Consider the following 24280-nt stretch of genomic DNA (forward strand, 5'->3'; position numbering starts at 1 on the left):
TACACGGTTTTTGTTTTTGTCTATTTAAAATTATTTTTAAAAAAAACAACAAAACAAAAACGATGTATGTATTTATTTTAAACAAAACTATACTCTATTATCTGTTTAGTATTACAAAATAAAATATATTTTTCTCATCATTACCAGGCAACCGATTGTTACTTAAAAAACAACGTCAGTTCCGCTTCCTTTGGCGCAGTTTTTTTTGTTGCTGCCGCGCGCTCTTCAAAACACACAGAAGAAACGCGGGTTCAGAGCAGGATAATCTTTTGTTTAAAGTTTTACAACGTTTAGTTAAGAATATTATCCTTTACTTTGGACGAACGAACATCTAAGACGCTTTGGCAAAGCACAGGGTTTGTATTTTCTGCGTTATATGCCGCTGTTATTCTAACGCGTTGTCGGGATTACAAAACTGCATCCTTCATCACCATGCTGATCGCAAATACAAACAATATTAATTGAATATTCAAAAGAGGACAGCAATAACGACCACAGTTGTTCCTCTGTAAAGTTGTGTGCTGGTATTGGAGTATCATAGATTTATTTCATAAACTTTACATCCCGCCATTTGCCTGTAAAGCGCCACCTTTGATTTTGCGACTTTTCTTGCACATATTATTTTATTACTATTATTAGTGGTGCACTGATAGTTTGGTTTGATCTTCATGTGTGTCATTTTTATGTCAGCTACTACACCAAAATCTGGTACTAAACTTGTGTGTTGCCTGGAATTATATTGTGTGAACATCTAACTTCAAATTAAATGTTTTTTATTCTTTAACGTATGGTATTCAACTCTCACTTAGATTGCATGTGAAACATACCATATCTTTAACTTTTATCAGAAATGATGCCACTGACCAGAAAGAGAACACACTCCTCTCTGGACTCTGACAGGTGAGACTTGAAGTCCTGATAAATCTTTTCTCTTTGTTAGAGTAGCTGAGATACTTCATATTAAAGTATGTTTTTCTATCAGTCATCCTACCAAAAAGGGCATGAGTGAGATTTCTCCAGTCAAGAGAAGGTCCCCCAGGAATTCTGCCAGGTCTCCTAAAAAGAGGAAGCCACCACTGGAACACATTGAAAAGGACAACTGTCCTTCACATAAATCCCCACAGAAATTACCAGGTAGAGATGGACAGTGAACTCACTTTAGATGATTATTCTTATTACTAAACATTCAACAAGAATAATTTAGTAAAATAACTGTAAATGCTACATGACTTTCATTCTCTTTCCTTGTTAGCGTCACCAGCTAAATCTCCCCGCAAAGCTTCACCATTCAAATCCACATTGATTTCGAGCTCATTCTACAGCAAACCAAAGGCTGTCTATCTCACACCACTGGAGAGGAAAAAAGTTAAGGAGTCTTTGCCCTCCCCTCAATCAGAGGTCATAAAGACCGCCACAATCATCAAGAAGGATGGTAAAGGAGGCAAGAAGACCAAAAGATTGTCTACAGATTCAAAGAACGTCAAAAATGGGATTAAGAGGTACGCCACTTCAGCAAATGCTGTGAAGGTGTCTACACTAAACAACAGGTATGTTTTTAAGTATCATTATTGGCAAAATTACAGTATCTTAATTTTGAGAGATTTCTGTAATTTGCATTTTTCATCAGAAATTTTAAGCCCATTGACCATGCTATTGTCTTGTTTGCTTGCTACAGGACTAAAGCAGCTGTGCCACCAGAGACAAAGAAAGGGATCACTTTCACTTTCAGCAGTGGAAAGCCCAAACCCAAACTCTTTGTTGGAGCTGCGTTCTTTGGCACTGGCAAGAAACCAACATCGATGTACAAGAAAGCTGCCCCCAAGTCCTCAAACAGGCCCAAGAAAAACAAGGCGTGTGCACCCACACCACCAGCCCAGACTGAGAAACCGCAGCCACCATTTGCTCTGGGAACACTGCAGGAGGTGTGTGAATCATTATAGGTATCCTGAATAGTGAGTTTATTATTTTAGATTTTAAACATATTTTTCATGTTTTAGATGACTGAGAAATTACCACAAGAGACAGAGACCAAGACTGAGGCAGACTCCAAACAGTTGAGGAAGTTTGATCCTTTAGACTGGGTTGATTCAGTTGATGAAATGGTAGACGTTTTGATTCCAACACCTGAAAGGTAAGAATTTTAAACAACCAGTATTGGTCATTGTATGCTTAACCATAACAACCTCACCATCATGTCACAATCTAACACAAATCTATATAGTTCCCCCAAAGAAAAAATTGGTATCAACAAAGAACTGACAGTTGTGCTGTCAAGGAGTCCAGAGGCAGAATCCCGGGCAGTGTCTCTTTTCAAATCCCAGGTATATATCCACAGAGGCTCTAAAAGTGCATACTGTGGTAGATGGGTGAAATTGATTACAAATGTCTTGTTTTGCTGTTAATGAGGGGTGGCTGTATTTTCCACAGGGAGGTTCAATGTCTGATGGTGGCTCAGAGTCTGTTTGTGACCTTAGTGACATAAGCCCAATGAACGGTGAGTCAAGGACAGCCAAAGGTTAATATCAAAGTATGCTGTTATTGCATGAAGGCAAGCTGTTCTGGACATCGTTCAAATAATAATTTCTTTGTTAATATTGTAGGTATGTATCCCATATTTGGATCTGCTTCCAAAAAGTAAGCATTTATTCTGTCGAAAAAATACGCCAGGATTGAGAGTGATGTAATTTAACAAAACAATCTCATAAATGCACACAGGTCAAGGGTTGCAGTTTTGAGACCCCCAGTATCCTGCAGCACCCCCTCTGGTTCAGTGTCGACACTGCAGACCATTACTGGGACAAAAGAGAGGACCTTGAGGAAGAGGAAAGACAAGCAGGATGAAGATCAGCTCATTATTGTAAGTTTAATCACAAACCACATGGTCAGTTGTATTTTCCATTTTAGATACTTACATGTATTTTTGGTACACCAGGATGCAGGTCAAAAGCAGTTTGGTGCTACTAGCTGCAGCTCTTGTGGGATGGTGTACAGTGCAGACAACCCAGAGGACAATTTCCAGCACTCCCAGTTTCATCAACGATTTCTTGATGCCATCAAATATGTGGTAATATTTTCTGTTGGATTTTATTTGGCCCATGCTTTCATGTTTGCAAGTTGGAAGCAATACTTTATCCTACAACAAATATATTGTGTCTTGATTTTCAGGGCTGGAAGAAGGAGCGCGTCGTGGCAGAATTCTGGGATGGAAAAATAATTTTGGTGATGCCTGATGATCCCAAATATGCCATCAAAAAAGTAATTGTCAATTATTTTTATTCTATACAACTACATTTATAAATATTAAAACTATTCGGTTATTTCAGGCAGAGGAAGTGCGTCAGATAGCAGACAATGAGTTGGGTTTCCAGCAGGTGGCGCTGTGCAGACCCGCTCAGGCCAAGACCTACCTCTTCATTAACTCGGAGAAAATGGTTGTGGGGTGTCTAGTTGCAGAACGAATTCAACAGGTAAAAATATAACACTGAATAACTAGCTCAGTCCAGTGGTACCATTGACAATATGTTGATACCATAAGTTTAAGGGCCATCAGTTTTTGTGTGTTACTTTGTGGATGTCATGAACTATTTCTGAACCATGTAACAATACTCCTTCATCATTAGCTTGCATGAAGTTGTATTTTAATGCATGTTTGAGTATTCCTACATTGTTCTGCATTAAAGGTGCTCAGAAAATTGATTTTCATCTACCTTCTATCTCCACCCACTTCTTACTTGCCATTATTATGTTTGCATATTCTAACTTATACATGTAGGGTTCGGAAATGTCATGTTGCCATTTTTCTACAATAAAACCAAGCACAGGAAGTAATTGTTTCTATTATTAGGCAGTTAATCAATATTGCGGTTACAATATTGTAACAATTGACAAAATTTAAAATCATTTTCGGCATGTTATATTTTCATACTAAATACTTAACAAAAAGCCTAATGTCTTCCTGAAGGCGTTTCGAGTGCTGGTGAAGCCGGACCAGGAGAAGGATATGACCAAAGATGACTTTATGGAGCGTCACAGAGCCTGGTGCTGCGCCACTGTTCCCGAGCAAGCCCTCTGTGGGATCAGCCGAATCTGGGTCTTCGGCTTGGCCAGGCGCAAAGGCATCGCAACTCGCATGCTTGACACTGTCAGGTACCATGTCTAATCCTCAGAACAGTTGGGAGCATGGTCAATGTATTGTACAAATATTTCTGCCATCCCTATTTTGAACAGGTGTTTTTTTTCTTTTAATTTCTTCATTTTTAGGAGCACCTTCATGTACGGAAGTCACTTGACAAAAGAAGAGATTGCTTTTTCAGACCCAACACCAGATGGCAAACTGTTTGCGACAAAGTACTCCAACACACCAGCTTTCCTTGTCTACAACTTTGTTTCTTAACTATTGTTGAAACAACTATCAGCCTGAGCTAAAGGTACATTGAGCTGCAAAGTTAATTAAAATCAGCCTTTCAATGTCTGTTCAGATTTGTACATTTAGTTCACTTGTTAATGTTAAACAAACCATAATGTTCAAGAGTGAGATTTCAACATTCCTTTTTAACATGTTCGGTTTTGGTTTATTAGTATTTATTCAGAGCTGCACTTTTCAGAATGTTTTGTGTATATGACAGCAGTGCATTCTTTTCAAATGTTTTAATATTTTAAGTACAATTAGTTCCACTTTAGACCGGTCTTTTTGAATGTTAATCCAATAACACACTGTTTTACCAAATTTCTAAAAGAGTGGATTGCCACACCTTACTTTTTTTTTTTTTTTTACAAAGATTTTTTATTTTTGGCAGTTTTAGCTGGTAATAGACCCGTTAAAAAGATGCAATTGTGTGCTGCATCCTATTGCTAATGATAATTGTTAATAAAACTATATTTTATGAATCTATTTCTTGTTGTATAATGGCTCATTGCAGCCCCTTTATTCATAATACTTTAACAATCTGAAGGAGAATAGGATTATAGCTCAAGTGGTTTTATTGAAGATATCAAAATAGTTACTCTAATTATAGCATTACTCATTTGAATAAAACACATTTAACTTAGACAAAAGAGAATAATGTAATGGGTTTCAGACATAAGCTTTCCTTTGAGACAGAAGGAAATGGCAAGATGTCAACATAAAAGATAGAAAATACACAAGATGGTTACAAACAAACATTTACAGTAGATCATGTAGATGGTTGTATTTCAGTTCCAGGTCAGTCTATCACTATGATCTCAGACTGGCTCTTGTTGAGGGGAGCATTGCTTTCTAGGGCCTGGACGATCTGAGAAGCAGAGGGGCGTTTTTTGGGGTCCTCCTCGGTGCAGACATAGAACAGTTCCACCATCCTCCTGTAGGACACACCCAAAGCCTCTGCATCCAGCGCTGGGCGGGTCCCCAAGCGCTCATAATATGCATCCTCGTCAAAACTCTCCTCCTCTGAGTCATCTGGGAATAGGAAATAAAAGTTTCTAAATATAAAATTGGACCAAATGTTATGTAGTACTGGATAATTGTTTGACAAAGTATTGCATTGGGTAAAACTACTAAAACTCACTACTTTTACTACTGCAGTTAATAATCAAAAAACATAAAACTTACAAAAAACACTTTTCCAACAAATTATGTAAAATATGTTTCTATAGGTTTATATTTGACTGACTGAAGCCTCAATAAACAGGAATTTGAAACCATAAATAGCATTTTTTGCTCTATTGCAACTAACCTTCCACAAAATACTGTTCAGTTAACCATTAGTCTTACCTCCATCTTCCTCCTCTTGCTTCTCTTTGTCATCCAGCATCTCCAGGTGAGGCATGGACAGAGACATCATCTCCCACAGTGTCAGCCCATAGGCAAAAATGTCTGTCTTGTCCGAGATCTCACCTCCCTCTATCACCTCCTTTGCGTTCCATGGCTCTGTGCCAATGTACTCCGCCTTTGGGTCAGACACTACAATGAGATATAATTAAGTAATTGAATCTATCATGCAAATGTGAGCACATGTAAATGTAATGTTTATTAAGGTGATAGAATTATGAATGAGCCTATAGTAAAGCTGTTTGGAGACAAAGACAAGACCAGAATGAAATAATTTGAACATGTACTACAGAGGAGGTATTGTGAATACTGTAAGTAGAAGGATGCTAAAGGTAGAGCTAGGAGCTAGAAGACTAGTGCTACTATTCTTTCTCACCTTTCTTGTTCTCATCCAAAAACAGAGATACACCAACATCACAGATCTTGACAGTCTCAAAGTCCCCTTTAATGACCACATTGCAAGATTTCATGTCGCCATGTAGCAGCTTCTTATCAGTGTGAAGATACTGGAAAAAACAAAACAAAACAAACACATTTGATTTTGGGACCCAGTTTTTTTTTTTTTTATTGATTCCTTAACATTATAGAACCAAGGGCATTTCTTGAGTTCCCCACATACATTGATGAATATGGAAATAGATAAAATACTTTATCTATTTACACTATAAAGCTAATTCAACTTACTGAAGAATTGAGACATTTTGAGGACTTTTCACCATTCAAAAAATATATTTTGTTTAATTGTTCATTTCTATGGCAACAATGTTTTTCATCACTCTGAAATCCATAGATAATATGCTCACATTAGCTGTGACTCCCTTATTTCCTTGTAAAAAATCTAAATAATGTCAAATGTAGACGTTGAATATCTGTTAGAAGCCTCTCATCCAAAATTTAAAATAAAATTATGCGGCCAGTGTTCACTATTTTTTTACCTCCAGACCACGAGCCACATGTAGTGCCACTTTCTCAATGTTTGCAGCAGGAAAAGCCTTCAGACCCTCCTCCCTCCTCTTCTCGATCAGATCATTGAGTGACTGCTCTCCTCCATACTCCATAGCCAGACACTTGGATCCATCCTTAGCAGTGGCAACAGCACGGAAACCTAGACCAAAATAAAAAGTAAATAAGCAGCAGTTTTCAGAGATCATTACATACCAATGACTTTTCTAACCTAATGTATAATACAAACATATTAACCAAGTATTAGTAGTTGTTATGGTATTATGTATGTAAACTGGTACTCTTAATATCAAGTTGTTTTCATGTCTCTGGAAATCTCTTACCAACAATATTAGGATGGTTAAGTCCCTTTAGGATCTTTGCCTCTTCATTGAGACGCTCCTGGTACAGTGCCACCTGCTTCGCTGCACATTTACTGTTGACCTTCTTCACAGCCCACGGGGACAGGTTCAGCTTTCCCATCCTGTCGTTGTTATGACAAAGATACTTAATTATAAAGTGAAATGATAGCTAGGGAAGCATGATATATGGCTATGAAGTACTGAGATGTTGACATTATTGCTATATTTGATCATTTTTGACACAATAAATTCAGGTATGCACATTGTTTCATTAGAACTGAAATTACACTCAGAAAAAAAAAAAACATGAACAAAACCAAGAGTAAACCAAGGGTAATTTAGGACATAGCAAGGAAAAAATATATAAATATCAGCCTTCTTTTAAAATTTCCATTCCATTTTACTTATATTGTATGATATACTGTGAAGCCCAAACAGTCAAAAGCAAAATCTAACTCATCCTACCTGTCCATGAGATAAACATTGACCCCAGTGCCACAGCCCAGTTTCTTCATAAAGGGTGAAGCCGGGATGGTGACGGGGGTTCCACTGCCGCTGCTCCCGGAGCTCCTCAGACGCATGTCCTTAGGGGTTTTGAAAGTGCTGTTGCTTCCCAGTCTGACAGGAGAGTCCATTCTACAAGAAGAAATACACACTGAATTAGCCACAAACTAACAGTTAGAACATAAAAATGGAAAACATGAAATAGCAGACACAATATGCATGTCATACAATCATATAGTGGTGGTATTTATTTACCAGCAGCCTAAAAATACTGTGAGCAGGATCGCCTCTCCACTGATCTGATCTGTAACCTGGCCTTATGATGTCACCTAATTTTTATGGAACATTCTGAGCAAAGAAGTGACATCTCCAAGAAGACAAACAGAAAAGTTACACAGAACACCTTTAACTCACCGTACAACTACCACATTGGCAAAAAGCGAACCTTTTTTGCACTACAGTATTTTGGAGTTACTAGTTAACGTTAGCTAGCGTTAGTCCTTTTATGTTTCTCATCTGCTGTGGTTGGATTTTCTTTGATTAAATCGCCACAGTGCAGCGGTCATTGACAAAACATCTATAAACCTAAAGCTGTTAAACCACTACACAAGACTACTGATATCGACATAACATGCATAATACCTGTTTTTTGTGTTTATTTTCTGTCACGTTTTGACAACAGTCAGACCGCAGCGGGCGAAGATTCAAATTGATCCAGTATGGGAGCCGCAGTGGACCACATAAAGCGAAAGTCGAAAAAAAAAAAAAAGCCCGTGAACATGCATATTCTCACCAGCAGAGGTCAGTATAAACCCATAACAAGTCGATAAATGGATTTGAGAAGTGTTCTGATAATACTTCTATATGTACATGGTCCTTAAAGAAGTATATTATTTTGGGAGAGTTTTAAATGGGAATTGCAAAAAATGTTATGCAAATAGCCTATAAATATGTCTAAGTTACAGTTTAACCCTACATGTATCACCTATTTTATTAAATCACAAGTATATACTGAACTGTGGGCAGAGATAGGTGGTAGACAAAAACTGAACAGTCAAGCCTCGAATCCAGGACAATACTTAAACATGCATGAATCAGTTGAAGTACAACTCTGAGTAAGTTAATGATGAGGGAACACTGTTATAACATGACTCATAAAAGTCAATTAACAGGCCCCCTTTAAGCATTAATATAGGACAGCAGGTAATAGGTTATATATTTAACTTTTTCTACTCATAAGAAGAATGTAAACAAACTCCTACCTATTTTTGCCACATACTGAATACAATAGCAGTGCTGTGTCTGGAAAACATGGAGACAGTTGTAATAATTTAAAGCTGCAAAACCACAACATCCCCATTGTCGTAGGACACATGTTGTTGATGTTAACAAGAGGTTTGTGGTATTATCAGTAGTTCAGCTTTAATTTGAGTATGCATTTATGTCATGTCTATTGCCGGGAGCTTTGTCCTGAAGAATGTTCTTGCTGTGAATATAGAGGATGACCCAGACCTTGACTTATATAATCCCAAGTGTTTTATCTTTGCAGACTGCAGATGGCCTCAGTCTAGAATCCTGCAGCTAAATAAATGGCTCATTGTGACCAAGAGGAATGTGCATTGATAAGTAGACACAGACGGAAAGACAGTAACTATGGGCCTTTATAGCACTGCTCTAAAGCAAAGTGACTTCATGTTAGCAGCATTTATGGCACAAATTAGGTTTAACATCGGCAGGAACAAGATAATGCTCTGACTATGCATCCTATCACAAACAGAGGAATATATTCTGGTGATTTGAAACATGCACATCTGAATACCATGTCTAATTACTTCTAATTGCTTAAATGTACTATTAGAATGTGGAAGAACACAGTAATTTGAAGAACCCCAGTAAAGACAAATCAAAATCAGGTTGGGTTTGTGGCAGTGAAAGATGGACTCAACATTTGTTGATCTTCTTGATTGGCACAGTAAACTCAACAGTTATGAAGGCAACTGGTTTGCTGTAGCCTAGGCCTACTGTTACTGTCTTTAAATTACAGTGAAGCACATTTAGTACTACAACTTCCTATTATTACAAATAAGTAATAATAGCTATTTTGCCTATTATCTAATAATATTTTATAGTGTGGTCTTATATGTTATGTGAATTACACTATGGGTATTGTGCCTACAGGCAGTTTTATGAACAGCATGTTATTACACTGGCATAAGACATTATCACGTACACGCTCACCATGATATTTATGCATGTATTGATTGATATTGTAATAATGCCTACATCTTTCACTGTATGTGTGTTAAATCTCCATTTAAAAGACATGCACATTAAGCTAATCTTACCTTGTTACTAAATAAATCCTATAGCTCCACCTTGCAACTGGATCTAAGTCAGGTCAGGACATAAGTGAAAACACATTGACCTAAGACTTAGCCTTTGTACAGAGCTGAGCGACTTTCTGCCAATCATTTGTGCATCCTGTGAACATGTGGAACCATTCAGCTCATGTGTAATCAGACTGTAACGCTGAGCCTGAGCCTCCAAACACAGTGTTTTTCAATGAGCTGCACCTCGGCCTACACCTGCCATGTGCACATCCCACAGAGCTTTCACATCACTATGTTAACACCACCAAAAACAACACACTGAGCCTGTTTAAACAAAGCTGTATTTTATTACTTCAGTGCATATACAACTCTTAAGTGGAAACGATTAACATGTTAAAATAAAAGTCTTGTGTATTGAAACTGAAACTCTCAAACTCAAATGATGGGTCTGGATAAGGGACAATATTTTGGAAAGGTAAATAATGTTTTATAATACATATAATGGTAGAAGTTGTGCTCAAATACACAAACCTTGTCCCTAATTATTTAGAGAAAAAAACAGCTGATATCTAGAAAATTTGCCCATTAGAGAATAACTGACACAATTTATTATACAAACAGTTTGAAATGGATGAGACTGAAAGTGCAATTCCACTGAAAAAAGGAAACAATAATACTGTATCAGTAAAATACGATTCCATTACTGTAAAACTTAAATCTTGTTTCCATTTAAACTGAATGAAATACTGCAACATCTACTCTATACTGGCATTGCACACTGCCCTTGTGTCCTTGGGCAGGGCACTTCAAACACCTTGTCTGTGTGAGGTTGAATCCTTATTTGGTGGTCAGGCCATAACCGCAGAATAGCTGCCACATCTCTGCTCACCACTAACGGAAGAGTAACGGTCTGTATTTCACTGTAAAAATTAACAAATGAACATAGAAAAGTCACTTCTCCACAAAGTTTGATCTGTTATAAATGGCCAGCACAGATGCCAAACAGCCCTTTAAATATATATCTTGCAAAATAAGGCATGAGGCTGCATTTAGTGAACTATTTGAGCTATGTGACCCAGACGAGTGTGATATGTAAGGTCAAAACACCATCTCCGACCAATCAGAAGACTCTGATGAGAAGTGAAAGGCCTCGACTGAACGTCAGTCAAAACACATTTAGCTGTACAGAGAGGCTAAACAGGATGTGACGCCCGTATATGGCGCTTTGAAGTGCAGCCATTTTCAACATGTGAGAACAATTATGATTATGTTGAGCTGGATCAAGTTAGCCCTGATGCAGAATAGTTTGTAGAATGTGTGGTTTAGTAATCAATCATTGCCATTTTGGACAGAGATTTGAAGAACACATCAACCCCATGGATCGCTATGGAAACTTGTATTATTCTTGCCCCTTCCCTTTTAAGACTATTTTTTATTATTTTAGAAAAGCATTGAGGTAGAAAACACATATTTGGCTGCATAGTTGTGAGCATGAAATCCACTCTGACATATCTTTTTATGTGGAACAATGGAGTTTTAATGTACCTTTTTCAGAAGACTCAAAAGTATAACTACAAAAGAGGCATCTAGTTTATTAGCATTGGGACGCTTGTTATTGCCACAAATGCATGTTAAATGCCAGTTTACATTGTTTAACAGTCTTAGTATGTTGACATTTTAAATGTGACACTGCTGTCCAATAGACAATGGTACAAGTCAATGCATCAGTTATTATTTTAAGAATGTCCCTTTGGCAGTGAGTGAGTGCTGTTTACTTTTTTTTTTTTTTTTTTTTTTTTTTACAAATTACTCTATATTTAGTGCAAATGGACACAGCATCAGCAGCTAAAATGTGTGTGTGTGTTACATAAAGGAATGTATTATACCGGCATAATGCAAATATAGCACTATTGCAGTCCTAAAAGAACAATGAGGGGTTTATGATACAGTACTGGGGAGTTGTGAGGCAGGCAGATGCATTAAGCCATACACTCTTTTTTCTTGCATTTTTTTCTTGTATGTCTCCATTCAGTCCACATTCTACTGTTGTGGACATCTAAAAGAAATATTGGATTTAAAAGAGTTCTTTCTGCAACCTGAGGTCACATTTATAGAAATAGTGTTCAACTATTACTGCTTGAGATCTAAATAGTGTAATGGTATCAAAATGAAACAGGTGACATCATGTAGTCTACTGTACTCAATGAAAAGTAAAAAGTAACTGCTAAAATGTGAGATCCTTTTGACCAGCAAATGCAATATATTAGCTTTTACTAAGTATTTTTTAAAGTAGCACGGTGGTGTGTTAAGCAAAGCCCTTCATAATAAACATGATGTGAACAACAGCTGCCCTTCGAAATGGCCAGTCCGTCGTAGATTTCAGGTTTTCTTTATTCAACATGGATCCAAAAGTCTAAGTCAAAAACCAACAGCGTTGTCCACACAAATCCCCAAGAGTCTCCAACCAGCTCCAAAGAGCAACAACAATGGGGACTATAATGCAATCCTCCTAAGAAGTCCCATCTGTCTCCTCTCTTTTTCCTGGGCTTCCTACAAAATGGCCGACCTGGAAGTGGAACATCTTCCAAAACAAAGGCACATTTGATTTGTCTGTTTGTCAGATTTGGAGTCTTTCTCTTTCTCCTCAGATGATGCAGGTGACCCCAGCGTCCTCCACGTGCCCACAGTTGGTCTTTGCCCATCCGGAGAACTTACACTGGTGAATGGTGTCCTCAGCCCCGGTGCAGGCCACGTCATCCATCCAGATGACCCCAGCGCCTGGACAAGGACAGGGAAAGTAGAAACAAAAGACATAAATAAACTAGTGAAGTCAGAATCCAAAAAATAAGTAGTTCCAAATTTAGTCAGGAAAAGATCAGTTTTGTCTATTAGAACCCAGTATTATGTCAGTATCAATTCTTTGACGACCAGAAAAATAAACACATTTTAGTCTGTCTATGAGAGAAACAACCTTGTTTTGCTTTGAAAATGCTTGTAACACATAAACTCTTACGATATGGGTTCTTATTAACGCTCAAATAATTTGTTGTAACTTTCACAAGTGTGGATTATATGTTGGATTATAGCCTTGGGTTAATTTCCAACTGCAGACCTCCTGGCAGGTTGATATTAAAATGATGTGAAAATAAAACATATATTCACTATTTATTATACTGAAAGAAGAAAAGTTGAAATGTATTTAACTTGACCAGTATCTGTCCAACATTATTCCAACTTCAAACTGCTCATCAGATAATATTATGCCTGGTTAAAAAATAGCAGAAACCAGATGGTAAACAGAAACTTTGGAACACTGTCTAATATCTCATAAACTCTAGTTCCTGTTTGTCTTTTCAGAGGATTCTTCACAAAGTCCCCAGCACATTTATCAACAGTTTATAGAGTCTGTGAGCTGTGAGGACATCCAGGGAAGTTTGCAGCTGTGCTGGTATAGTAGTGACCTGAGAAATGCCAAGTGTTGTAAAATAAGATGAAGTTGTCAAAATAACAGTTTATATCTATCCGGTTACCAGTCAAAATGCTATATCTGCTATCACATTTGTCTGCCATAGTTTACAGCTATTATGAGAGAGGTTTAAATCCCTGCGACAAAATGAAATCTATCCAAATCCCCCACTGTTAACAAGACAGCCATATGATATAAGGCCAGTGGTTACATGTGCAGCTTGGGAGAACAAATGATAACTTGAGATTATCATTACCACTTGAGAAACTCTTGGCTTCCAAATACCACCACGACTCCACCACAACTCCACCAGGACTCCACCAGAACTAAACCATTACAAATTTACAACAAAACTAAACCTGGAATCGCTCTCTGGCTGGAGCTAGAGCAGTTTCTCTCACGGTCATGTTCAGAGATAGAGATAGAGTGTCAAAAACAAGTATTAACATGTAAATGACCCATGTGTTCAGTTGTGCAAAACGTCCATTGAGAAACATTACCAGAAGAGCCAAAGAGATGAGATAATGAGCCACTACTATTCATTTATCACTCTATAGTTTCAGAATCCTTACATCCTACAAAACCTCCATTGGTTTATGATGTATGACAACACAATTCTGAACACTATTCTTGAATATTAGCATCCTGTTATAGGCAACATTTTGAGGACTTTTTAAAATTCAGAATGGTATAATATTTAGCTTTGAATTGTTGACTGCCCTGGTAATGGTGCAAATGAAACCCATGGATAGGAACAACAATGATTATCATCACAAGCTGGAATATGGTTAACAAAATTACTCACTTGGTGTTATTTTGATTTGAATATGATAATTTGCTGATCATCGCAATTAATTTATCACACAGAACAGCCTGTGATGTCTTACAAAAACAGTTCTGTCTTTGACATCACGCCAGTTGTTGTCATATTGTTCTTTTCGAAATATCTCTGAAATATCTTCCAAATAATTTCCATCCCTCTTTGGTTGCCACGGTCATATTGTGGTATTGTGATATCTTTCCAGAAATGCAGGTTGTGACAGCACAATTGGACAAAAACTAAATTATGTCAAACTACAAAATAAAACATAATGATGGATAAGACTGCAGAGGCTGCATCCTGTGTTTTAGCATCCTGTTATAGGCAACATTTTGAGGACTTTTCAAATAAAAAAAAAAGTATAATATTTAGCTTTGTATCATTAATTGCCATGGCAACGGTGCAAATGAAATGCCCGCATTGGAACCATAAATTGCGGGTTGTCATAATGTTCTGCTTGAGTTAGACATTAAACAAAGATGAAATTAACTAAACAAATGTGAAAGTGTTCAAATTCCTCTCCTTTTGGGCTAATGTTGACTAATCCGGTGTAGGCTGATGTTTGGGGCTGAGAGGGGTGAGTAAGTGGGGCGTACACAAGGGAGAGTGCACGTGGCTCTGTGTTTTTGTTATGGAGGCCAGCTGTTCCCAGTGCAGCTCTACTCCAGTGCTCTTTAAAAAGTTTACTCTGCTCTAGCACATTTACTGCATTAGGCCCACAGCCAAACACACAGATAGAGGGACTGTAAATTTTGTTGAGTCATCAGGACAAGTTTTTACCACATCACAAAAGAAGAGGTTTAAGTTTTTGTGTTTTAATGTGGGTGTCATAGGCATTTCTGTTATTTTATGCATTGTAAATTGCTGGCCCGGCAACTGTATGGAAAGGCTATGTAACTTTTGTAGTGGGGGGTCTGCCACAAGGAGATCTCATTGCTTTGTCTTGAATAATCCACAGTACAGCATTGAAGACAATCGGGACACCACAAAGCCAAGATATAGGTCAGATCTGTGGAGAGGTGATTCCGCTGACATTGAAAATGAATGTCAAATTATTGTTGAGCAAGTATAGTGGACCTTGTATCAGAAAAGTTACATAGTGCACCTTTAATTTCTGTTGAGGCCTGGTACATTTGGCTCTGAACTTATCACCAATTCATTCTAATATACAATATGCTACATAGTCTATACTCCATTTCACCAGAACAGAACAGATAAAAACTATTGTATTGTAAGTAAGTAGTACATTTATTCCTTCAATATTATTCTTAAATTTACATTCTTCTGCCAGTATGTCTTGCCTTTTTGATGTACAATTGAAAGTTGCTACAGTGTTTTTTTCAAAAGGGAATTTAACCTTTAGGGCCCCTACAGTATCTGCTTCTACACAGTATCATATTACTGACAATGAATTATGATACTTTTGCCCTGGGATTTCTCGAAAGGCATTTTCTGGTCTCACATCTGACTCTCACTGATGCCTTACATTTTCTGATTGTGGGTTCAAAATATCCGCTGTACTATTGTTTACGTTCATGGTAGAATGCATCTCACCTTTGCACTGTGTTCTAACTGTCTTCTGTGACATGTTTCAGACCTGCTTTTCCTATTATAAACCTGCGGCCAACCCAGAGGAGTCCTACATGATGATGATTAGTCATGGTTTAGTTAAGCAGTCGCTACAGAATAGACTCAAGAGGCCCCGGGTTTCCAAAACATTTGCTACAATTGGTTACAGCTTTGACCAAGTTCGTATTAAATGTGCATATGTTATAATTTGTTTAACCAAGGAAAAGTTTGGGGGATTTTTTAAAGTTTACTGCAGGCCAGACAATGGTAATAGAGCAAGGAAATTCAGTAGGAGGTTGTGACAATATTACAGTTGTCTCAAAAGTCATAACTGGTCACAGATTTTTACTGCACTCTTTATTTGTGTACCATGTTTGTCAGTGAGAAGCTATTTTCAACAGTCCTTTTATCCAGGCTTTGGACAGGTACAGTGATTACTATCACACACTTGCATTTGTTACTCACTTGGTGTTATTTTTTATTTGAATATGACAATTTGATTATCATCGCAATTAGTTTATCACACAAAATAGCCTGTGATATCTTACAAAATTGGTTCCTTCTTTGACACGACACCTGTTCTTGTCATATTGTCGTTTTTGAAATACTGTATCTTCCAAATGATTTCTGTCCATCTTTGGTTGCGACTGTCATATTGTGGTATTGTGATATCTTTCCAGAGTTGAAGGTTGTGACAGCACAATTGGACAAAAACTGAAAACTGAAACTACAAAATAAAACCTAAAAGATGGATAGGACCTCAGAGGCTGCGTCCTGATGACTTTTGGCATGAGCGACTTTCACAATAAAAGCACTATATTAACCCATGGGGAGATTTAAGATCCTGGTTAAGTCAGAGCAGCTGACTGTAGAAAGTGCAGAGCTTGTAAAGTGGAAATGCTTCAATCAGTGAGTTTTGGTGAAGACACAAACAGCATAAGCACTTTTTCACTCTGGTCAAATTAACAAACTGAGATGTTATTTTTCTCACAATCTGAAACCTGACCTCACCAGACCTAACCCGGAGACATCATCATAAGATCTGCTGAGGTCATTAAATCCAAGGTCAAAAAACAGTAGTGTCATCAAATAGTGCGTTTTGAAGGTTCAGAAAATTGGCCATGTCAAAGTCAAAGATCAGCTCTCTACCAGCCAGGTTCATGCTCAGGCTTGATGATATCACAATAAAGATTTGATTCACCAATATGTGAGTGACCAGTGTTTCTGAAGAAGCAGCTGACTTTTTTTTTTTTACCTCTTCACAGCAATATGCCATCTGTTTCCAAGAAAATAATGTTTTTGGTATATATACCACCCACCCCTAGTTCACGCTGTAATCCCCGCTACCAGAAGGGCATCTGTTCTTGGGCAAGACATCATAAAACTGTCTGTGTGACTGTTAGTTAAAGACTTGTTCTATCCCACAGCTGATTGGTGATAAGCTAACTAGCCCCTTTCTGTAACTGAGGAGTATATAAGTATAAATGCTAAATATATAAATAATAATTCATTAACATTTTGTTGCTAATGTTTTTCTGTTTTTGAAGGATTTGGATGAACATAAAAGTCTTCCAAGGTGACAGTTTTGATTATGTGGGCAAAATGCTTGTCTAATGATCATGTGTATCCACGGTAACACTGTCAAAAACTAGCATCTGTGAACCACATCATATGTTACTTGGCAATATTTGTAGCTGTTCAAATGAATCACTTTTTATTTCCAGACTGTGATAATGTGTTTTTTCCACCACCACAAAGCTCCTTTAATCCATCCAGGTTAGTTTCACATCATTCAAATTTGTTGTACTTTTACGCTGGACAGTAAAATGTTATCACCAAAGATATGGGCTTGTCCTTACTTCTTACTTCTGTCCAGGATTTTTCCAAAGAGCATCATCACTTCCTAATGTGGAAACCTTACCATGAAACAGTTTTTCCAACAATCCAGCTCCGTAAAGTACATTTCACATCCTGTCATCCTGTTTGAAGAGCTACCAGAAAACTTTAGCCTCTGGAGCTGACAATCAGATCTAGAGGCCAACACTTCAACAAATATGCACCGCAGTAGTTTTGTTTTCATGGTAAATGTAATGCAAAATTTAATGCAATAAAAATAGAAATCTGATTGTGTCTGACTGTATCTTCTCACATCCTTGAAGGGCTCTTTATATTTGTCTATTCCCACAGTAGTACCTTGTCCGAAGCGTCCCGTCTTGTGCACTTCAACTGCGCCCCTGTATCCTAACATGCGACACACCACATCCCCGTCCTTCTTATCCCACACGTCATCACACACTGTGCCCCAGCGCTGCTCATGGAACACCTCCACCCGGCCCTCGTGTGGCCCGGACCCGTTCACCAGCCGCACCAGGGTCTCCTCCACTGGAAAATACAGAACATATAATCAAAATGTGGGAAGTTAAAAAAACATAGGTTTGAAAAAGAGCATTGCATACGTTTTGACTAGTTGAAAAATCCTCCAGAATAAGCAAATTAAATTAAATTTTCATCATGAGATTTAGTGATTATTAAAGAAACTGTATGTACACTGTGCTCTTACAGTATACAGAAGTTTTTACTGAGGTCTTTCAGCAGAGGAACTGATCAGTGATTGTCTGCAGGTGCTGGGGTTTAGGTTAGTGAGGATTCAGATCAGACAGAGGAATTTTAGGTGTAAACCAACTGTCCAGGTTTTTCACCATTGAAACTGGCCACCCAAATGAGAGACTTGTGTGAGGATCATTCTGTTTTCTGACTGGATAATCATCTTGAGAACCAAAACACAAATTATAACTAACAACTTGGCCATCATGTCCAGTGTGTTTGTAATTAAGAATAAATCAACATTACAGTTGTTATCAGTTAAAACTATATTTGACTTGACCGGGTCTATCATGTATCTGGGGACACAGTTAAGTTTGTTTATGGATTTTAAAATCACAATCTTAAGCTGTTTTTAAATTTTTTTTTTATTAATACAGCATCACACTTTTTTTGAATACTGCAAACAACCTCAACTTGGTAGACGAAAGGAGACAAAGATTTAATCCTCATCAGCATATTTCACAAAATCTATAATCTTTTGCCAGAATTGCTCAAATATTCATCTGTTTTTTGTTGGCATGCTCAAAGTCACGCGCCTTTCAATAAAAGAATATGAAAGCACATGGGAGAACAAAGAGATTGTGACTTAAACCACAACACAACAAAATAGCTGATTTTCTCTCTTCAGTGAAGTTTTAATAAAAATGTGTTTTCATGTCCTCACATCACACTGCAGCAAAACCAGACGTCATTGTCAGAATTACATGTTGTCAGGCATTTTGTTATTCTGCACCATTGCCAGATAGAGACAAAAATCCCAACTTCCACCACAAGATGTCAGCATCAGGTATATGTGTAACTTATTTCTGTGCATGTATCTATATTCCAGTGTGCAACAGCTGCATCAATACCCAACTAATCTTACTTCACACTGACAATACAAATGTCCAGATGCTCTTGAATGCACCATGGAATGAATCCAGACACATAACCACCATGGGATATTAGTCTCATCAGACCATCATAATTTTAAGTTTGTAGTTCTTTACTTTCACTAGCTCATCATGATTTAAGTCTTAGCGTAACATTATACTACATGTCTGTAAAAGGTATGTCATTGCAACCACATATATTGCTTTCCTCATACCCCTACCTTTATTATCCAAATGAAATATTAAATGAGTTCAAGTTTTTTCAGAGGTCAAGGTTACATGTTGTTTGTCAGTTCGTACATTTTCTGGCACTAATTAAAGTCTCTGGGGATGTAAAGGAGAAGTCCACATGTATAAGCACCAGAGTTAATCAGAAACATAAAACACATGAGTCCCTGTAACATGAACTGTAAAGGGCAAAAAATGGACAACATGATAAAGAAGTTAGGGGGTATTTGGGAAAAGGCTATACATTTGAAAAGTGTGATCAAAATAAACAAACCTAGCAGTGATGATGTAGTATCATACTTCGTTATTGTTGTGTGGATATACCATTACTCTTTTTTTATAATTAGACAGGGGTAATTTTAAGACAGAAAAGTGAGACTCAAAATCAGGTCACTCTGGGTATAAGTTGTTTTGGGAAAAGGTGGTTGATTGATAGTGGCCCTTTTCTGTAAAGCTAAGATACCAAACAACAAAACTTCAACAATCATAGTTTCCCATCAAAATAAATTCATATTGTACTGGCCTGTAGATGGTGCACTTTTCTCTTGGTTTACTTCTACGGCAATGCAATTAATTACATTTTTAAAAATCCAATTAAGATCTAATAATTTCTTTCTTTTGAAGAGTCTTACAGCCAGTCAGTAAAAGCATGTGTTTGGAGCAGAGTTTAGACATAGCAGGAATTAAATGTTTGTATGTATTTTTTTAACGTCTGCCGTTTTTATGTTGATGAAATTAACATTTAAAGCCATTTCATCTATTTCCAATAAGAAAATAAATCTAATCTAAAATCAAGGTGAATCAATGCAAGGATTAAAGTACATTCTGCTTGCCGTTTACAACAGTACCCCTTGGTCAAGTGAGAGATCAAGCCAATCAAATGCTTCCTTTGGCCAGGACTTAGCAAGCTCAGTGCAGTTAATTGCCTTTTCTCGGGCCAGGTTTGAAAATGACTTCTGGATTGGAGTCAAAGTCTTGATTTCAGAAACAGATGACTACCTGATAAACCGTTTCTAAGAATACATTTGTGATTGATATATTTTCAATTAATGATCTAGTTCAAAATCACTGTTGTTTTTTTTGTAATTTCACCAATCTTTTACATATTTCCAGTAAAGGCAAGTTTATTTGTAAAACAATATTTCAAATTCTTCTTGACTGATTACAAATTTGAAGGCACATAAAGACTGCGGTGTTGAACAAACGGTGCATTTCCAGTGAAGACAACCCAAACATGGATCTGTCACTCTCTGATGAAATGCAGAGAAAACAAAAATGTGTTTTACTAATGTACTTTTGGCTTCGAGACAATTTCTAAACCAGGTCCTTATGTTATCTGGATATTCCCCTAAAACTACTCTTGTCTTGGTTGTCTTTTGTAGACATCTGATGCTATTGGCTCACTGCACACATCATTTCTGGCCCGACATCCTGTTTTGTAATATTTGAATAGAAAATCTTATTAAAATCAGTAGAAAGACCGCTGCAAGTTTCTCCAAAACAAATCAAGACAAAATGATGGGAAGCATTAGCAGCATTTTGGATTGTTTGGTAGATAAATACACACTTTTCAGCACAAAATTCACAGATAAAAAGGAGCCCTTGGGTGCTATTGTCTTGTAAAACTTTTAAATTAAATTAGCTGTTCTTGTGGTTTCAGTACGTGCCTTTGTTCAGCAGTGGGCCTGGAAAATAAGAAATGAAAGAATGAAATTAAATGTTAGTGGGGGAGAATTTGTATGTCTTTTGGTCCAACTAGTAGAACAGACTCAGTCAGTACAGCCGGCAGGAAGAAAGTATATGGTAAATAGTATGTTGTTTTATGTATGTTATATATAAAAATAAATTAATTAACAGCAGAATGAAACTTTAGTTAGCTTGTATCTTTAATGAGCCATAGAAATTACTTACTAACATACAGCCCAAATCTCTCCAAAAATAAAAACCTTCCTCAAAAAAAAAGTATACATGGTAAATATTGAGCCTATATTGTTCCAACTAGCATTTATTAGTTAATAAAGACATAATCGTGACATTCCTAATAATAGTGCTTTAGTCTTATACTGTGCTATTCCAGATGCTCAAAGTTGATTTACAATGTCATATAGCCGCTAACAGGGAGGTTGTGTTGTGTGTAATAGTCAGATTTTGTTTTGTTTGAAAAGGAGGGGGAAATATAAGACTATATACACTACCAGTCAAAGGTCTGGACACAGTCTCATTCAATGTTTTTTCTTTATATTTGCTACTTTCTACATTTTAGATACAGAACACATCAAATATATGAAGCAAGATATGTGGAAAACTGAAAAACTCACAGTAACCACCCTTTGCTTTGACAGAGCTGCAAACCCTTGGTCTTATCCTAGTGAGATTCTTTGATGAAGGCACCTGAAATGGTTTTCACTTCACAGGTGCGCTGCCTCAGGGTCATTAAAGCAAAGGGTAGCTATTTAAAGAAATCAATCTAAACCAAGTCTGAAGCTGTTTTGAGTTCATTTTTGTTTGCTATATTCCATATGTGTCCATTCATAGTTGTGGTGCCTTCAGTGAGACACTACAATGTAAATAATCATGGAAATAAAGAAGAAACAAATGGAAAAGTGTGTTCAAACTTTTGACTGGTAGTGAATTTATCTTTGAATTCATACCAGTTCATATCAACCAGTTGGAAGATCTCTAATCCCACAGAGGTCAGAAGTCTTCAATCTTTGATGATTGTTTTCTGTTATGATGAAGTTAGCTGCAGCTGCACTAAAAGGCTGCATGTGTCACTGTTTACATGAGTCTGTCCATGTTCTAACACAATTTTGAACCCAACTGTGAAACATATTTGCTCTCCTCCTGTCTGATCATATTTATTAGACAGCACACATAGGCTCCATCACTCCAACTACAGTAAAATAAATAGTAATTCTCCTTCATATATTCATTTAAAAGGCAATTTATTGGGTGTCCTCCTCACAAGCCAACAATCTATTACCTCTATTTACTTTGGCATGAACAAGCACTTGTTTTGACGAGAGTGGAAGATAACAGAGCAGAAGTCAGGGCAGTAGTTAATCTAGTCGTTTGAATTGGCTACAGACCTTACACACATAACATAACAAATCAATTTACAAATTTACAGGTAGAAAATATACCTTCTACTGACCCTGAAGCGGCCAGGGACAGACCCTTAGTTTTTAAGTGAGAATCTTGATCAGGAGTACCTACTCGGAGCCAAATGGTGTTGGTTAGCGAGGAAAAGCCCACCCAGACTCAGATAGACGCAGAAACCAGGGACCTTCTTGTGGTGAGTCATGGGGGCTTACCGTGACTCATAACTGTTGTTAATCTGTTTGACCAGTGACTGTTTCTCTGTTTGATTTTCTAACTCTCTGTTCTTGTTAAGCCATGTGATGCAACTGCTGTTGTGATTCGATCTTTACAAAAATAATTACCCACAATGCCACTATGAAAACTAGAATAATCTCATAAACCACAGTTACATCTGTTTTTTGGTGTATGTTCTGCAAAAACACCTGGTGACATATGCCAGTAGATTTTTCGAGTAACTTGTATTTGGAAAACAGAAAAATTACTGAGTAGTTTCAGAACTCTTTTTGTTTTTTATCCTTACTTTGCCCTTTTTGCACAATTTTTCTTGTCAAAACCTGCACCTTTGTGAACAACTGGAAACAAAATCAGATTACTTACATCAGATGGAACTGACACATGATATTTCAATTCCATTTCTGTGCTGTACTACTGCCAGCTCAGTCCCTGTTATCTTAAACTGCGTCATCAGAGGTATAATACTCCCTACAATGAAAGCATAGCCAGGCTGGACTGTACTAGACTGGAGTGGGCAACAAAATCACAATATTTTGAGGGTTCATGTCCCGTACTGATGGTAACTCCAACGTCATGCCTCTTCTCTGCAAATCTTGAGCCACAACAATTTACTCTACAACATCTAGAAATCAGATAATGGTCACATTTTTGGAGTTTTGAAGACTTCGCTTATGCTGCTATACATCACTCCACATGTACAGGCAAAGCAGAATGTGGCAGAATGATTGATTGTCCTCCATAAATCATTTTAACCTGTAGCCCCTGGTCCTTATACACTAAATCCCTCCAATATGTTCAGAGATATTTAGCTCTCCTCTCTGATCCTTTCCATCAACCAATGTCCCAACATGTGCGATCCCCAAAGTCGTGTCCACTGATGGGACAGGTATGCACTGCACCCCTTTGAAGTGAATGGGTTAAGTCTGGCCACATGGAGAAGCACAAGAGTGACGGGACACTTCTGGGTAACTCTGTATCAAATATCAAACGCCCCTGTCCTGTAGGCGACGTGAGAAGGGTCTTCACAAACTGTATTCAGATGTTTGGGGTCTACATGTGGACAACCGTGACAAACAGCGCGACTGATGTATTGTGCATTTAAAAGTGATTTTTCTTGCTGATTGAAAACATGTAGATCAAGAGACATCATTTTACTTTGAAGTGCATTGTACCTAGAAGTAGAAAAACTGTACTCAAATGTCTTTGTATCTTGTCAAATAAATCTTTGTAATCCCTCAGTTGGATGAGTAACGAAACTATTCACTCCACGAAGCTTGTCCAATTAACAGAAATCAATGTACTTTTACTAGACAAATGTATAAAATATCATTAATCAAGCAAAAATACAACTTATGAACAAATAAATAGTAGTAAAAGTACAACAAATTTGCTAAACTACTAACAAAAACTACTTAATACTGCTGCTCCTCTAACTTTT

At 37.3% G+C, this 24280-nt stretch overlaps 3 protein-coding genes across 5 annotated transcripts in view; 1 reads left to right on the forward strand and 2 right to left on the reverse strand.

Annotated features, from left to right (window-relative positions):
* Positions 1-192: 192 nt before the first annotated feature.
* On the forward strand, positions 193-4891 carry esco2 (establishment of sister chromatid cohesion N-acetyltransferase 2). 2 transcript variants are annotated; one of them, XM_055232296.1, is made up of 15 exons: positions 193-356; positions 849-900; positions 983-1134; positions 1253-1547; positions 1676-1922; positions 1998-2131; positions 2222-2321; positions 2428-2494; positions 2601-2634; positions 2716-2857; positions 2933-3064; positions 3166-3255; positions 3324-3467; positions 3962-4146; positions 4261-4891. In XM_055232296.1, the coding sequence occupies exons 2-15, from the start codon at positions 851-853 to the stop codon at positions 4391-4393; spliced, it is 1905 nt and encodes a 634-aa protein (XP_055088271.1). In that variant the 5' UTR covers positions 193-356; positions 849-850; the 3' UTR covers positions 4394-4891. The 2 variants fall into 2 exon arrangements, with proteins under 2 accessions (XP_055088271.1, XP_033846456.1); XM_033990565.2 differs by lacking the exon at positions 193-356 and having other exon boundaries at positions 847-900; positions 4261-4739.
* Positions 4892-4973: 82 nt separating this feature from the next.
* pbk (PDZ binding kinase) lies at positions 4974-8315 on the reverse strand. 2 transcript variants are annotated; one of them, XM_055232297.1, is made up of 7 exons: positions 8260-8315; positions 7579-7749; positions 7096-7235; positions 6745-6914; positions 6186-6315; positions 5753-5941; positions 4974-5437 (listed from the first exon to the last, which is right to left on the reverse strand). In XM_055232297.1, exons 2-7 carry the CDS (start codon positions 7746-7748, stop codon positions 5205-5207), a joined length of 1032 nt encoding a protein of 343 aa, XP_055088272.1. In that variant the 5' UTR covers position 7749; positions 8260-8315; the 3' UTR covers positions 4974-5204. The 2 variants fall into 2 exon arrangements, with proteins under 2 accessions (XP_055088272.1, XP_033847369.1); XM_033991478.2 differs by lacking the exon at positions 8260-8315 and having other exon boundaries at positions 4992-5437; positions 7579-7788.
* Positions 8316-10274: 1959 nt separating this feature from the next.
* scara5 (scavenger receptor class A, member 5 (putative)) overlaps positions 10275-24280 on the reverse strand; it is a 57887-nt gene continuing 43881 nt past the window's right edge. The window contains exons 11-12 of the mRNA XM_033991476.2: positions 17996-18184; positions 10275-12725 (exon numbers count right to left, since the gene is read on the reverse strand). Coding sequence (XP_033847367.1) covers positions 12592-12725; positions 17996-18184 — 323 coding nt within the window. The 3' untranslated portion in view covers positions 10275-12591. The remainder of the gene's footprint in view (positions 12726-17995; positions 18185-24280) is intronic.

Source organism: Periophthalmus magnuspinnatus, chromosome 24 (genome assembly GCF_009829125.3).
Source record: "Periophthalmus magnuspinnatus isolate fPerMag1 chromosome 24, fPerMag1.2.pri, whole genome shotgun sequence".
Classification (NCBI taxonomy): Eukaryota; Metazoa; Chordata; class Actinopteri; order Gobiiformes; family Gobiidae; genus Periophthalmus; species Periophthalmus magnuspinnatus.

What these genes read in the sequence shown, in the direction of transcription:
- esco2 (XM_055232296.1), top strand. Translation starts at nt 851, where the DNA reads ATGATGCCACTGACCAGAAAGAGAACACACTCCTCTCTGGACTCTGAC. An exon ending in ATGAAGATCAGCTCATTATT is followed by an intron (nt 2,858 to 2,932) that starts GTAAGTTTAATC and finishes TTGGTACACCAG; the next exon opens with GATGCAGGTCAAAAGCAGTT. An exon ending in CCAAATATGCCATCAAAAAA is followed by an intron (nt 3,256 to 3,323) that starts GTAATTGTCAAT and finishes CGGTTATTTCAG; the next exon opens with GCAGAGGAAGTGCGTCAGAT.
- pbk (XM_055232297.1), bottom strand. Translation starts at nt 7,748, where the DNA reads ATGGACTCTCCTGTCAGACTGGGAAGCAACAGCACTTTCAAAACCCCT. An exon ending in TAACCATCCTAATATTGTTG is followed by an intron (nt 6,915 to 7,095) that starts GTAAGAGATTTC and finishes ATTTTGGTCTAG; the next exon opens with GTTTCCGTGCTGTTGCCACT. An exon ending in TTTGGATGAGAACAAGAAAG is followed by an intron (nt 5,942 to 6,185) that starts GTGAGAAAGAAT and finishes ATCTCATTGTAG; the next exon opens with TGTCTGACCCAAAGGCGGAG.